General features: G+C 40.9%; 1 protein-coding gene across 1 annotated transcript in view; it reads left to right on the top strand.

Annotated features, from left to right (window-relative positions):
• pkd1a (polycystic kidney disease 1a) overlaps nucleotides 1-13,393 on the top strand; it is a 102,724-nt gene that overhangs the window by 41,850 nt on the left and 47,481 nt on the right. The window contains exons 8-13 of the mRNA XM_088613149.1: nucleotides 3,096-3,310; nucleotides 6,403-6,518; nucleotides 6,807-6,957; nucleotides 8,948-9,204; nucleotides 9,717-10,469; nucleotides 11,724-11,855. Coding sequence (XP_088469275.1) covers nucleotides 3,096-3,310; nucleotides 6,403-6,518; nucleotides 6,807-6,957; nucleotides 8,948-9,204; nucleotides 9,717-10,469; nucleotides 11,724-11,855 — 1,624 coding nt within the window. The remainder of the gene's footprint in view (nucleotides 1-3,095; nucleotides 3,311-6,402; nucleotides 6,519-6,806; nucleotides 6,958-8,947; nucleotides 9,205-9,716; nucleotides 10,470-11,723; nucleotides 11,856-13,393) is intronic.

Below are 13,393 nucleotides of genomic sequence, written 5' to 3'. Positions count from 1 at the left end.
ACGCCTTCCAATCACTTGCTCTCTAGGGTATAAATATGAGACAGCTGACGTTTTGTTATAGACCAGAGCCCTGCCAGCTTCTCTTCACCACAGAGTTTAAAAGTAAATCAATGGATACGTTTTCCTTATGGTTGGAGTCGTCTGTAATAACTTTCCAGCAACCAATAGTATCTGTGACAAGCTGGGTAAAAGCTTTACATCTTCAGTGGGCCGTAGTCCATGCATATACTCAATGGGACAAGCACATTGTAAATCCAAAGCACCTCCACATTCGCTCATTCACCCTTGTGGTCAGGGTGGCTGGGTGGAGTATGATATCAATGTGTTGAGCACTGTTTGTCTCATGCCCTTTTGTTTTTTCACCTTGTTATCACAGTGCACCTGGTGGCAGGATAACAGACACTGTAAACAAAATGCAAAAGCAGGTCCAAGCTCTTAATATATAAACAAGGGATTTTCTTTTCCAAGAAAGGTTTCCCCTTGGAATTTGTTAATGTATAAAACGAGCAAACAAACCAAGCATTTTCCTGTAAATACAGATTTCCTGAAGTACTGTTATTCTGAGTTTGAGACTCTCTATCACAGAAGAGTGTTACAAAAAGGTAAAAGAGTAAGACCTTAAAAATTCTTAATGCTGCTGAACTATGAAGGAGGTTTTTTTTTCTCCCAAAAATATGTGTTGTTATATCTAAGAAAAAAAGTAAAATGAAATTGCCACAAAATGCCATTCTTACAGGCTCCTTTTATTTCCATTCTGAGCCAATCAGTACCAATTTAACTTGAATGGCTGATTGTAACTGTATGGAAGCCTACCTCCTCCACAGTGGAAAGGAAATGGCTGTCTGTTTTTCTGGGCAGCACAAACGTGGAAAAGGCGCTTCTCTTCTCAATAGGCATTTTTTTTAAAGAGTTTGAAGTAGTCGAAGGTAGAGAAAACCTTCTTATTAAAACAACATCTGTTTCTATATTTGTGGTTTTGCGCTGTGGAACTCTTTATAGCCTTTCTTTAGCTCCAGGAGTCAGGCTTTCCACATTACAGCAATTTGTAACTCGCTGCTGTTTATACATTCCCATCATGCCCAGTTCTCTAGCAACCTAAAATATTATTCCGGTTGCCACTTTCTGTACTTTCTAAGACTTATTGTACTGCTTCCTTGAGTATGAGGGTGTCTTTTTGGCGAGTGTTATCAATTAAAACAGTTGAAAATAAATAGAAAACTTTGATCTGTCTTTTTAGAAGAACGCAACTATTGTTCACGTCTTCTCCAGTAACAGTACTTTAACTCTAATAGTGATACGTTTTAATACATAATAGGATTTTATCTTAACTCTGAGGGTCCAGGAAAAGAGCCACTGAAGTAAAGAAACTAAGAATTAACATGGGTCCAGCACTAAGCTCCCAACACATAAGCAAGTTAAAAAGGTTTGGAGTATTAAATAAAAAATGCACTGTATAATGTAGGAACAAAATAATTCAATTTAGGCAATATGTATTTTTGTACCAGCTGATGCACATTGCATTTGATCTAGTTTTATCCTCAGTCAACATAAGGACTTTCCAGATCTGTCCGTTTTACATACCATTCCATAATATTAGGAACTGTGTGCCAATCAGCATGGCAGCCCCTATTACTTAGTGGGAATTGCATGTAGCAGAGTGGCAAGAGCTATTCCTGTTCTACCCCACGCCCATAAGCTCATTAATTTAAAATGCGAGACTCAGCCCTTCCAGTAACCAGCTACTGGATGTTCAGCCAGTTTTCTCAGTGAAATGAGAACATATCCTGTCAAGGGGCCTCTGAAGGCTGAGCTCATACTTGTGCCTGAAGGTTTCCAGTTCAGAGCAGCCATCTGATCATTAAAACCATTTGCCCACCATAACCCCATGACTAAACCCCCCAGGCCGGTTTCGAACCGAGCCTGCCACCTCACCCATTCCCGGGTGTCAGCGTTATGTAAGACTTTTTTTTTAAGAAACACTTTTTTTGGCAGAAAAAAAACCATCTTCCCCTCTTTTCTTGTCTGTTTGCAGTTTTCACAGATGTGGTATTTGGCAGAATCCCATCAGAAACAATGTCTATTAAAAAAAAAAAATTCAAGAGGAACAAACCGACGGCTGTCTGCATGATTTTATACAGATATTGCCTGCAAACACCAGTAAATGTAATTCCCCTCAACCTGCTGTACTCATCCTTGGGAAAAAACAAAACCTCAAGCAGTGAGTTCAGTCTTTTACACAGCAGGAGAACTCATGCTCGTGCTGTTAAGTGACACCAGGCACACAGATCTGGAGCACATGAAAATGTCTTTTTCACCAACTGCAATCAACACTCGCCCGTTAATAAATAAAAAATGCCAATACACAAGTTAATATGTCCCAGAGCAGTGGGGTTTTTTATATCCCTTCGTACAAGATTATCGGTTCATTACTATCTATTGTAATTAGGTCTAAACTGTATTATTGTTTCACATGTTATTATATGTAATGACATTTAAAAAAAAAATATTTAACTAAGACAGCTTCATGTTTATATCAGTATTAAAGGGGACTGTCCCGTATTTATGTGCCTTTGTGTGTGTAATACAGTTTTGTTGATTACGGCAAATGATTGCACTTATTCTGTTGTAATAATAATTATAAGGATATTGTAATAATATCTTGGTTTTTAAAGCCTGATTTTTAAGATGATGCTCACACTCCAAAAGTTACTCTGTAAAAAAAAAAATTAAACTTCAGTGGTGGACATTAGTAAACCTAAGGACATATTAATGGGATATGAGTGCCATTCACTACTATATACCACAGACAGTCTCTTAAGGGTGCAGGCGGCATGGCCAAGTTTAACCCAAAAAGGAAGTAGACTACTGACTCTCACAGGTAATGTCCATGTCTTCAGGAGGTCCATTCACAAGATGGTGTTCATCATGCATCAGCACGTCCAGTTTCTCGATAAGTGCCCGTGAGCTCATAATTTCACAAGTTGATTATGTTTGTGATGCCATACTCTAGCTGTGCTTTTAGATGGATGATCAATATCGATTCCTGTTTCCTGTTTCATGGTTTTTGAGAGTCATGGCGGTGTGTGTTTTGACAGTGACCGAGGCGTGTGGGTTGGACTCAGCGACGCTGGAAGTCCTGGGATTCTGCAGTGGGTTAGCGGCTCGGCTCTGGAAGCTAGCGATGACTGCAAGAGGGAGAAAGAGGCACAGGTGTCGGGGAACACCTGCGTTTCCCTGAACTCCACCGGCCAGTGCAACACCCACCTTTGCTCCTCCAAAAGAGGCTTCATCTGCGAATTCCGACCACACGGTAGGGACAAAGTAGTCAAACAGTAGTGCTTTTCATATCACCGCTGCTAATTCCTGTTATTTCTATTTACTGTCTCTCTGTTTCTGGGGATGTTTTGGTATTTGATTATGCTGAGCCCCATGCCAGTACTGTGTGGAAACTTGCTTTTATCCCAAAATATTTATGAACAGAAAAAATGGAAAAAAAAACACTCCCAAGAGGATTAACATGAGTCTTGATTTTCATGTATATCCCAGGCAACTAGAAACTGTTAAGAGTGAGTATGCAATTATTTCATTTTTTGTTGTCGGTGGTTGCCCACTGCACTTTCAATAGCTGGGTCTGTGTTCATATATTCATTTCAAAGTCTTTAGTCTGTGTTTGTCAAAGGAAAATAGTCTTCTCCCTTTTGTATTTCATTAGTATCGACTTTTGTATTTCATTAGTCTTTTTCTGGAATAAAAAGTAAAAAAGTTAAATTAGAGAGGTGTGCATTTCTAAAAGCAAATTTCTAAAAGGGTCCAGACACCAGTTAGCTACAGTATGTGAGCAAATGTATAAGAAGTAATAATTATACATCCTGTTTGTTGCCGAGTCTGGATCTTTTTTAATTTTCTGGTTAAAATGTTCAGCTGCATTTCAGTTACACGTGTATATTTGACACATTTCTTTACATATGTCTTCCATGCATGTTATAAAGGGTCACTGACTTCAGGGTTTAAAAATGTTTGCCTAACTTGATCAAATGTTACTAGTTAAAATAATCCAACTCATTAACATGACAGTTCCTAGTTTTAGATCTACATCACTGACTCAAAAGAGTCTGGTGGTCTGGGGTCATACGACTGAATTAGTTACTCATTATAATTGAGTGTTTTTTTTTTTACTTGATTACTGCCATGTGCGGACCTGACCTTTTCCGACAGCAAGTTTTGTTTCTATTGTGCTCTGTATTTGTTACCTTCTTCTGTTTGTTTTCTGTGGTCTGGGAAAAGCTTTACCGAAAGATATTTCCAGCGTGTGTTTTGGGAATAATTCTGCCCATGCTCTTCTTTTTTACGTGATTCCTTTATCTTGTGTGGCGAAATCTCTCACAAAGGACGAATTTTGATCCTGATTAACATCACATCTCTGATTAACCTGAACAGATGGATGTACCCAGAGTATTTCCAGGCTCAATCGAAAAATCTTGTGTCCTCTATATTGCCATTTGCTCTGCTAGATGAAATATTACATAACTTTACATCAGAGCTCAGTATGCACTGTAGAGGAAGGCAGTGTATAATTTAATGCAATATTCACGGTATAGACAGGGTGTGGGTATATCCGTAGTCACCAAATGTGTCTAAGAATAAGAGCTCTATTTCAGTGCTGTGCCTTGGCAGCGACATTCAGTTTAAGTATCAGGAAATTGAGCATGAGTCCTGCAGCAGTCCGTTTCAAAACCAGATGCTTGTTTACACGAACGGACCCCGGCTTTTAAAGTTGAACTAAGCAAGAGCCTGTTTTGCTCTGAGAAGAGGCAAGGCTTTCTTGACCAGATGTTTCCAGATGTGTATTCTGCAAAAAGAGCCAACGCTTCCAGTATTATTTGAGGGTTTTTTACTTTTATTATTATTTCCAAGCACTCTCTTCAAGCTTTTTACTAAGAGGCATCATAATGTTACATTTTAAGAGCACTCCATTTTTTGACTCAGACAAGGCATTGGCTTCATAACCAAGGTATAACAGAGCATTCATTGTGCTATAAAACTCATAAAATATAGTCAGCACCCTGTCAAAACAGGGGCTTTTTTCAACTTTTTAATTTTTTTGGACCAGTGTTTCCACTGTCTATATAACATTAGAGGTATTTTTACATTTCTACTCTTGATAGAAAATTACATAAGAAAAGGAAAATCTAGAGAGCAGTACAGATGGTTAAGAGTCAGCAGCATGGTTTTAATGCATTTTAGGCCAGTATGGTAATGTGGCTACCCCCTATTTAGCACAGGGCATTACCACTAAGTATAACCTGGGATGATACCTGTATGTGTCTTTCATGGTTTTGCTATTGCTGTGGAAAGTCACAAACGGTTACAGCTAAAATATCCAGCCATCCATTTCTAACTGCTTTATACAGTGTCTTTGGAGGGAGCTGGAGCCTATCCTGGCAAGCAACTGGCACAAGGCAGGATACACCCTGTGTGGGGCACCAGTCATTTGCAGAGCAGACACACAGACACAGACGTACCGTCACCTCAGGGCCACTTGGCCCAGAATCCAGGAAACCTCCTAGTAATTCTCTGGAGTGTGGGAGGAAACCGGAGCACCTGGAGGAACCCCACACAAACACAAGGAGAACATGCAAACTCCATACGGACAGAACCCCAGGTCTGGATTGGAACCCAGGGCCCCGGAGCTGTCAGGCAGCAATGCTAACCAAAGCACCACTGTGCTGCCCTACACCTAAAACAGAAAAATGAAATTCTAGAGTATTATGTATCGCTGTCACCCCTCTAATGGTGACGTGGGCTAAGTGAGTGAAAGTCTTGCCAGTGGCTCTGGGTCTTTTGGCAAAGAGGTCATACCCGCCTTGGACATAGCGACCAGGGTTCGATTTCCCAGTGGATCTGCTACCTCTCTGAACATAACAAGGAGAGAAGTAAGGAACACACACCTAGAAATCTTGGTGGTGCTTTCTACAAAAAAAAACAAGATAAAAAGCTGACTCTACTTTTTATACTCCCTGAGCATTACAATACCTGCAAGAGCAGCAACTGCAATGCTAAGTTGTTAGCAAATCTGTGTGAAATGTAAAGTGTCGTTTGTTTGAAGCTTCGAACATCAGTGCTAAGGTGCAGCTTTGTAGTGGCAGATGCCTTGGCATATTTATACATGTTTTCTTAATTCTCTCATAGGTTCTTTGAGAAATAAGTTAGTAAGCAGAAGCACAGCAAGTAGTTATAGCACTCGATGCGACATGCTTCCATTCACCATGCTAGGACTTGTGTGTCTCACGTATTCGTGTCCCAGACAGGCTTTGTGTTTTACAAAGACCAGCAGTAGAAAAGGTTTGAGCTTAGAGCTGCTTCTTAAACCCCAAAATGTGTTGTTCTCTTTCCCGCTTCCAGCAACAATACCTGATGCAGATGTATTCCTGGAAGGCTGCGCCGTCTTCAGCAGACATTGGCCATTCGAACCGGCAGCCACGGTCACGGTCTTGACCAACCCTGCAAGGGAGGTGGAAGTAAGGAAATATTCCATCCCGACTAAAGAGCTTGCAGTCCCGATTTCTTAAATAACTTCTAACTGGAATGTGTTTTTTTTCCTCCGATTGTTCTGTATTCTGCGAAACAAGAGGCAGCTGTGGCATCAGTAGATGTCTGTGTTGATTAGCAGAAAGGCCGCCTCACGTTTCCATCACCCGGTTCTTGTGCTCACGTGCCTTGCTTATAGTGCTACAGTATATAAACCAGAAATACCCGGCCTGAACTGCAAGCACTGCCTCTTACTCATGTGCCTGTTTTGTTCACAGTTGCTGATGTTCCCAAGTGTGTGGTTCAGGAATGGAGGCCGCCTGTCAGCTCTGGAGCTTGTGATCCAGGAGCTGAAAGATCTAGTGCAAGTTAGGTTTCAGGTTTATAGACCACAATGCACACGGCGGGATCTCCATCTTCTTTTGCCAGGTATGAGGTGGTTCTTATTTACTGTATGTATAACTGTCAAGTTTGTGGGCAGATCTCAAGACTTCTGAGTATTTCTCATGAATGGACTTGTATTATTACCCTTCTCCCATATCTGAACCCGATTGCAATGGATTGATCTTCTCTTACGTTGTGCCCGCAATCTAAAACAAACAAATGGAACATCTTTTTATTTTTATTCTCTAGTGTTATCTAATGAGGTTTTGTAAGTCTGCATGCATCTACACAATTGCTCAATGTGGTGACTGGTAAGTAGGAGAAGGAATACATTTGTTGTACATGATGGTCAGCCAGCTTTCAGCTTTCCATGGTGATGGCCAACTTGGAACTGGACCGTTTGATCACAACACAGCACTCCCAGGGAGGTTGGTTCTATTTGATTTGCTTCCTGTGTAACAGACTAGTACATACTCCTTCCTTTAATGTCACAGTTCTCTCCCTCCCTGCGGCCTACAGTATTATTAATTCACTGAGCTGACAATGCTCTAAAATCAGGACGAGGAGAGGTAAAAGCTCAGACAGCTGCAAAAGAAAGAGACAAGTCAAAAGCAAAAGACTTTTAAAAAGGAAATCATTTTAATATCCATTAGCTAACGGAAAAAAAAACAGATGGGAAGAAAATGTTTTTTATGGTCATTCTTTTTTATATGAAACATTCTCCGTCATATTCTCCAGGACACAGAGAATGAGGTCACCTTAAGCACTCACCTGTGCTTCCTTATGTAACTTGGGCAATAGCACTTATGTAATAGCCAGAGGGACTGTACAACTGTTTTCAAGTCTTTCCACAAGTCCTCCAGGTGCATGGAAATTGCCTTTTGCAGCTTCCCTTCAGAAAAGATTCAGAAATGAGCTTCTCAGAGAAACATTAGTATTAAAATCATTGCACAGTGATAAAACATTCGCTTTGGCTATCATGATTACTTTGATGTCATGTACTGTAAAATTTGTGACTTGACCTTGAAGTTTAAGGTGGAACATAACTTTTTATTTAAAATACAGTTATTTTTTTAGTTTATGGAACAACAAGAATATTATAGATATATTTTCCTTGAAGTCTTCTTTGAATAAAAATATGTTTTAATGAAAAATCAGAAGGCTATGATGAGCATGTACAGTTATTTGGCCCTTCTTCAATGTAGAAGCTCTCTCAGCTGTACTAAGTTATATATTTATCTTCAGTATGTATTTGGAAATGCATACCGTATATCCACGGGCTATAACACAATAAACTGAGTTCTCTGGCAAACAATAAATCAGATCACAAAGCAATGAAAATCACTGTTATGTCCAAATACAGGCCACAATGATGAACAACAAAAATCAGTCAATATGATCCTCTGGTTTATGAATTTATTCATAGACTACCAGATCTCACTTTAAATGGTGGAAAAACGCATTTAAAAGCAGTTAACTGTACCTCCAAATTAATATCAATCTTCAGGTCTGACCAAATTTGCTAGAACATGTAAAAACCTTACAGAAAATTGAAAACTCTTCCGAGGGTAGAAAATAAGAACAAGATTGTGTTGCTTGGATTTCACAAAATGATTTTCTTTTGGAATGAAGTCCAGCTGGTGCAAACCTGTGACTGCAGGATTAAGTGCTTCTTCTTGAAAATGTGTTTCATTTGCCCTTCTTTTACTTTTCCTTGAAGCTTTTGAGTTCCATTTCCCCAGTTTTGTCATCTTTCGTGGTTCTGTTCAGGAAAATTGTTTTACGTTTATTTTTAAACCAACTTGCTATTCGCAAAACTGTGTTGCTGTGTGATGACTTTACCTTCAATAATGACAGTGTTTTTCGTACTCATAGTCACTGATCATGAGAAAATAGCCGTATGGCAATATAAAATATGCATTCAGACGTTCTTTGTAATTTAAACAGGCTAATTTCTGATCAAGGGTACAGATTATTTGCTTTACTGTCTGCCATTCTGTCCTTGAACACATGTACTGTATTTAACTTTCTTTAGTGTGCGGAGAGCTCTGTGTGCCCACAGCTGTGTGCTACGAGGAGGAGGTGAACATCACAGTGGGCTCTTGTCCAGCTCAACAGCAATGGTGCCATTTCCTGTCCAGATGTTTGCCCCTTAGCAGCCCCTGCCACCCCAGTTTGTGCTCCAACTGCTCGAGCGCAAGATCCCTCTCCTCGGCTTTCACTCACCCCAACTACAGCCTTGTTGAAGAAGTCCTCTTCACCCTGCCACCTGGAAAATCCAGACACTACTTGGTAAGTAACAATGAAGTCTGTATGACCTGCAGTAATGATAGCAAGCCCCGGTGTGTGGAAAAACACGTTTTATTTGCTCACCGGGCAGTCTTACACCTGGACTCAAACATGCAAAGAGGTTGGTGTAATACTGTGCCTTCTTGATCATCCCTCAGCAGTGACAGTTCAAGTAGCGATGTCCAAGAGTGTATACTTTCTAAGTCAGAGGGATGGGAAGGTGTCTGTTCCTTTAACTCTTAACATTCTGGCTGTTTTTTTTATACTATTTGTACTGATTTCTATGCACCACCTAGATAGATTGTGCCATCAGTTTGTAATTTTGTAGTTTTCGAGTGACAGACAGATACGCCCATGCATTCGACAAAGAACTATGTTTTTCTAGATTTCTGATTTGTTGTTTTTCTGCTGTTGTCAGACAGCTCAGATTCTTAGGATTCTTATTATGTCTTTTTCCTGACATGTACTGAGCAAAGTCGTGGACTGATTCACTCTGTCTCCCTTCCTGTACAAAGGTAAAAGAAGGGATTGAGGATATCCACGTCTCTCCCGGTGACTTCATTGCTATCCAGCATGATGCAGGGCCTGGATTTCTAATCAGCTGTGACCGAAACCCTTCATCTCCATGGAGACAGAGCTACTTCACGGTGAACCACTCTGATTGGATAACTCCCTCCCTCGACAACACAGCGCCTGGGGCCTGGACTGAAGACGCCGTGTGCTACCTGAGAGTCTTGTACACTCGGAAGCAGGTGGTGCCCATCGAGAGTGAGCTTCTCAAAGCCGGCCTGCCCAATCAAGGCATGTACACTTTTCAGGTGTCTGCAGAAAGCGAAGGTCTTTCAAGCCAAGCGTCCTGCACCATCCAAATAGTTCCCCCGCTCAGCGTAGCTGTAGTCTACCCGCCCAGCCAAGATGGCACTCTGTACTTGCCCACTAACCACACCTTCCTTCTTGTGAAGATAACCTCCTGGGGCAGGGCTGTTGCCCGCTGGCAAGGCAGCAACCAGACTTTCCCTTTCCAAGACACCTGCCCCACAGAGCTTGCCTCTGCGGTTGAGGCCTGTCGGGGCAACGCAGGCAACAGCACTCTGTTTGCCTACATGGATTTGGACCTGAGAGCCCCCCAGGAGTCTCAGGTTGTCATCACGGTGGAAAATCCATTGAGCGCTGCCAACCTCACAGTCAAGGTAAAAGTGGAAGAACCTCTAAGAGGATTGAAGATTGTTCCCAATCCAAACCAGAGAGTGCTAATGGAGTCGTTAGTGGTAAGATGCTCTTCATCTTTTTATTCTTCTCCGTCATCTTTTCCTTGTCATTCTGAAGAGTTCAATACATGTCCATGACCCTCCCTAACTGACAATTTATCCCACTGTAGTACACATCTTGCAAGCAGGTCTCCATCTGATCATACTAATTCTCGTTTCCCACTGAGAATTTTACAGCCAGTGTTTCTGGGTTTCTTAGCCACGACAGGAACATCCCCAGTCTTGCGCCACTGGAGTCCTGATCTGCTGATTTCAATTGAGCAGGAAGATACAGAACAGCTACGCGTGGCTATGAAATTGAGAAGCTTCTGAAGTCCATTGCAGAACAAACATTCAACATCGAGTGTGAATGAAACTATCTAGGTTGTAAATATGAAAACTCAATACTGTAGTGACAAAAAGAAAGTGATCGGCAGGCATGTACAGTAGAATAACCTTAGAACCTTAGAATCATCTTATATATCAATCTTGGAAGTCTGTGAGTTCACCCTTTATGCATTCAAAAAGCAGTCGGTTGATTTACACCGATTTGAAATATAGACTAGGAGGAAGCTTTAAGAATTTGTTTTTCTGGATTGGTGTACCTGCAAGATTTTCCACACTTACTTATGGAAAATGTATAAAATAAGGCATAGAATATGAAGAGCAATTTTCAAAACATGTTTTGTGTTTCTCTTATTTTGCTTATTCACCACGCAATGGCTCAGTATACTCATTACTGTATATATGTTTTTAAAACATTTCTTTCTGTGTTATTGATTTTCCTATCTTTTGTATTTGTTCAGTTGATTTGGCATGTAGGGGCTGTGAATCTAAATATTTTTTAATTTATAATCACCAATTATTTTTGCTATACCCATTCAATTTGTGATAGTCAGTTGTGTGTGTTTTTCCAGAATGTATCTGTTGAGCTACTCAGGAGGCCCAATTACAAAAAGATTTTGCAAATAAAGTCTGGACTTGGGCATGTGTACACACACAGTATGGCATTTATATTCTGACGGTGTTGTGTACACATTCCCACACGATCTGTTATAACTTGATACTTGATACCCTTGAGATAGGGTACCTCAGCTTTGTAAATAAACAGTTTGTAAATTACATGCATACAGTGTCCGTTTCACTGTATTGAAATAGAGATTTATGCAAAGGAATGGAGCCAAGTTGCAACAAATTGAATAGATGTTTTTTCTTCTTGTGTCATGGCAAAATATGACATTTTTAAAAGTTGTTTAATGTCTTCTTCTCTTGCAGAGTTACACTGCAACAGTAGAGGAGGGTTCTGATGTCATTTTCAAGTGGACCGTTGATGACAAACCATCCTTCACATATTACAACACTGTGCTCAATGTCATTTACCAGAATGCAGCGGTATATAAGCTGTCTGTGAGTATCAGCTCAGGCCTATTTTGATCTCATAATTTTTAGATCCATCATTCATATAATTATTCATGTAATTATACTGTAGCACCTTTTGTGGAAAAGAACATTTTAATTATGTGTTATACTTGTGTTGATAGACAAAGTAAATTTTAATTTCTAAATATAAATTGGGCACTTTTCAATTTATTATGGTCCTTTATTATATGTTTCAAAATTGATTTATTAACTAATGTTTTAGGGAGCTATAGAGTGAAGGATTTTCAATTTTCAGTTTCATAGAGCTGCAGGAATTGAAGGCTAATCGCTTCATGGGTTTCTCATTCATCTCATTTAACAGCTATAATTACTTCAGACTATAGGAATCTGAGCATAAAATAATCACAAATGAAATAAAGTAGGTTTCATTCTTTTTACATCTGATAGTCTAGAGGCAATGATAATAAATTTATATTGTAACGCAACGGGGGCTCGGGCGGGCGCCCTTGCCGCATCTGGTCGGCCCCTGCACCCTCCGGGGCTCGAACCCGGGACTTCCGCGTCTCTCTGCAGCGACCTAGCCCCGTGAGCCAAAGAGAGATCTCTCCACAGCCCAGTAGCTGTGGTCCTGCTATCACAGGGAAGGGCGGTGACGTCACCCGCTCTGGTACGCCGGCTCTTACACAGCGCCCTGTCGGCCGTAAGCGTTACACTCTCCCCCGCTTAAATCGCCGTCCCCGGCGAAGGGCTATCCCGCCCCGCTTCTGACACCAATGTAACGCAACGGGGGCTCGGGCGGGCGCCCTTGCCGCATCTGGTCGGCCCCTGCACCCTCCGGGGCTCGAACCCGGGACTTCCGCGTCTCTCTGCAGCGACCTAGCCCCGTGAGCCAAAGAGAGATCTCTCTTTGGCTCACGGGGCTAGGTCGCTGCAGAGAGACGCGGAAGTCCCGGGTTCGAGCCCCGGACGGTGCAGGGGCCGACCAGATGCGGCAAGGGCGCCCGCCTGAGCCCCCGTTGCGTTACAATATCTTTGTGTTGTTGCTGTTATTTTTTAGAAAGAAGTTACACATAACTTTTCTTTATGCCGGTCATTAGAAGCCTTTTTGTACATAAGCAATTTCAGTAATGTTGTCTGTTTTTGTGTCAGCATTTTGCTATTACCATTTTAAAAGACTGCAATTCAAATTGTACTACATAACAATTATAGGAATGCATTGATGCAACATCTAATGGTAATCTAGTGAAACAGTACTGATATAAAATATGAAAAAGTCACATACTCTTATTATTACTATATATTTGGAATTACCTTAACCTGACTGACCTGTTTGATCTGGTGTTCTCCCAGCTGAATTTCTAAAGAGCATTCATTGTTTTTTCTTTCCTGACCAGCCACATTTTCTGTCAGTTCTAATCAATACTTTCTATTTCGCAGCTTAAGTAAAGAAACGTGTGGTTTAATAATATACAGTTTCTTGCACAACCCTTCACCCCCTGGCACTGTGCTCAAATTGATATGCTGTCAGTCATGACGCTTTCCAAACGGGACATTCTATTTTGAAT

The sequence above is a fragment of the Lepisosteus platostomus genome, chromosome 19 (assembly GCF_059453375.1).
Source record: "Lepisosteus platostomus isolate fLepPlt1 chromosome 19, fLepPlt1.hap1, whole genome shotgun sequence".
In the NCBI taxonomy this organism is placed as follows: Eukaryota; Metazoa; Chordata; class Actinopteri; order Semionotiformes; family Lepisosteidae; genus Lepisosteus; species Lepisosteus platostomus.
Note: the sequence above shows the minus strand (reverse complement) of the source record. Positions and strands in the feature narration are given on the sequence as shown.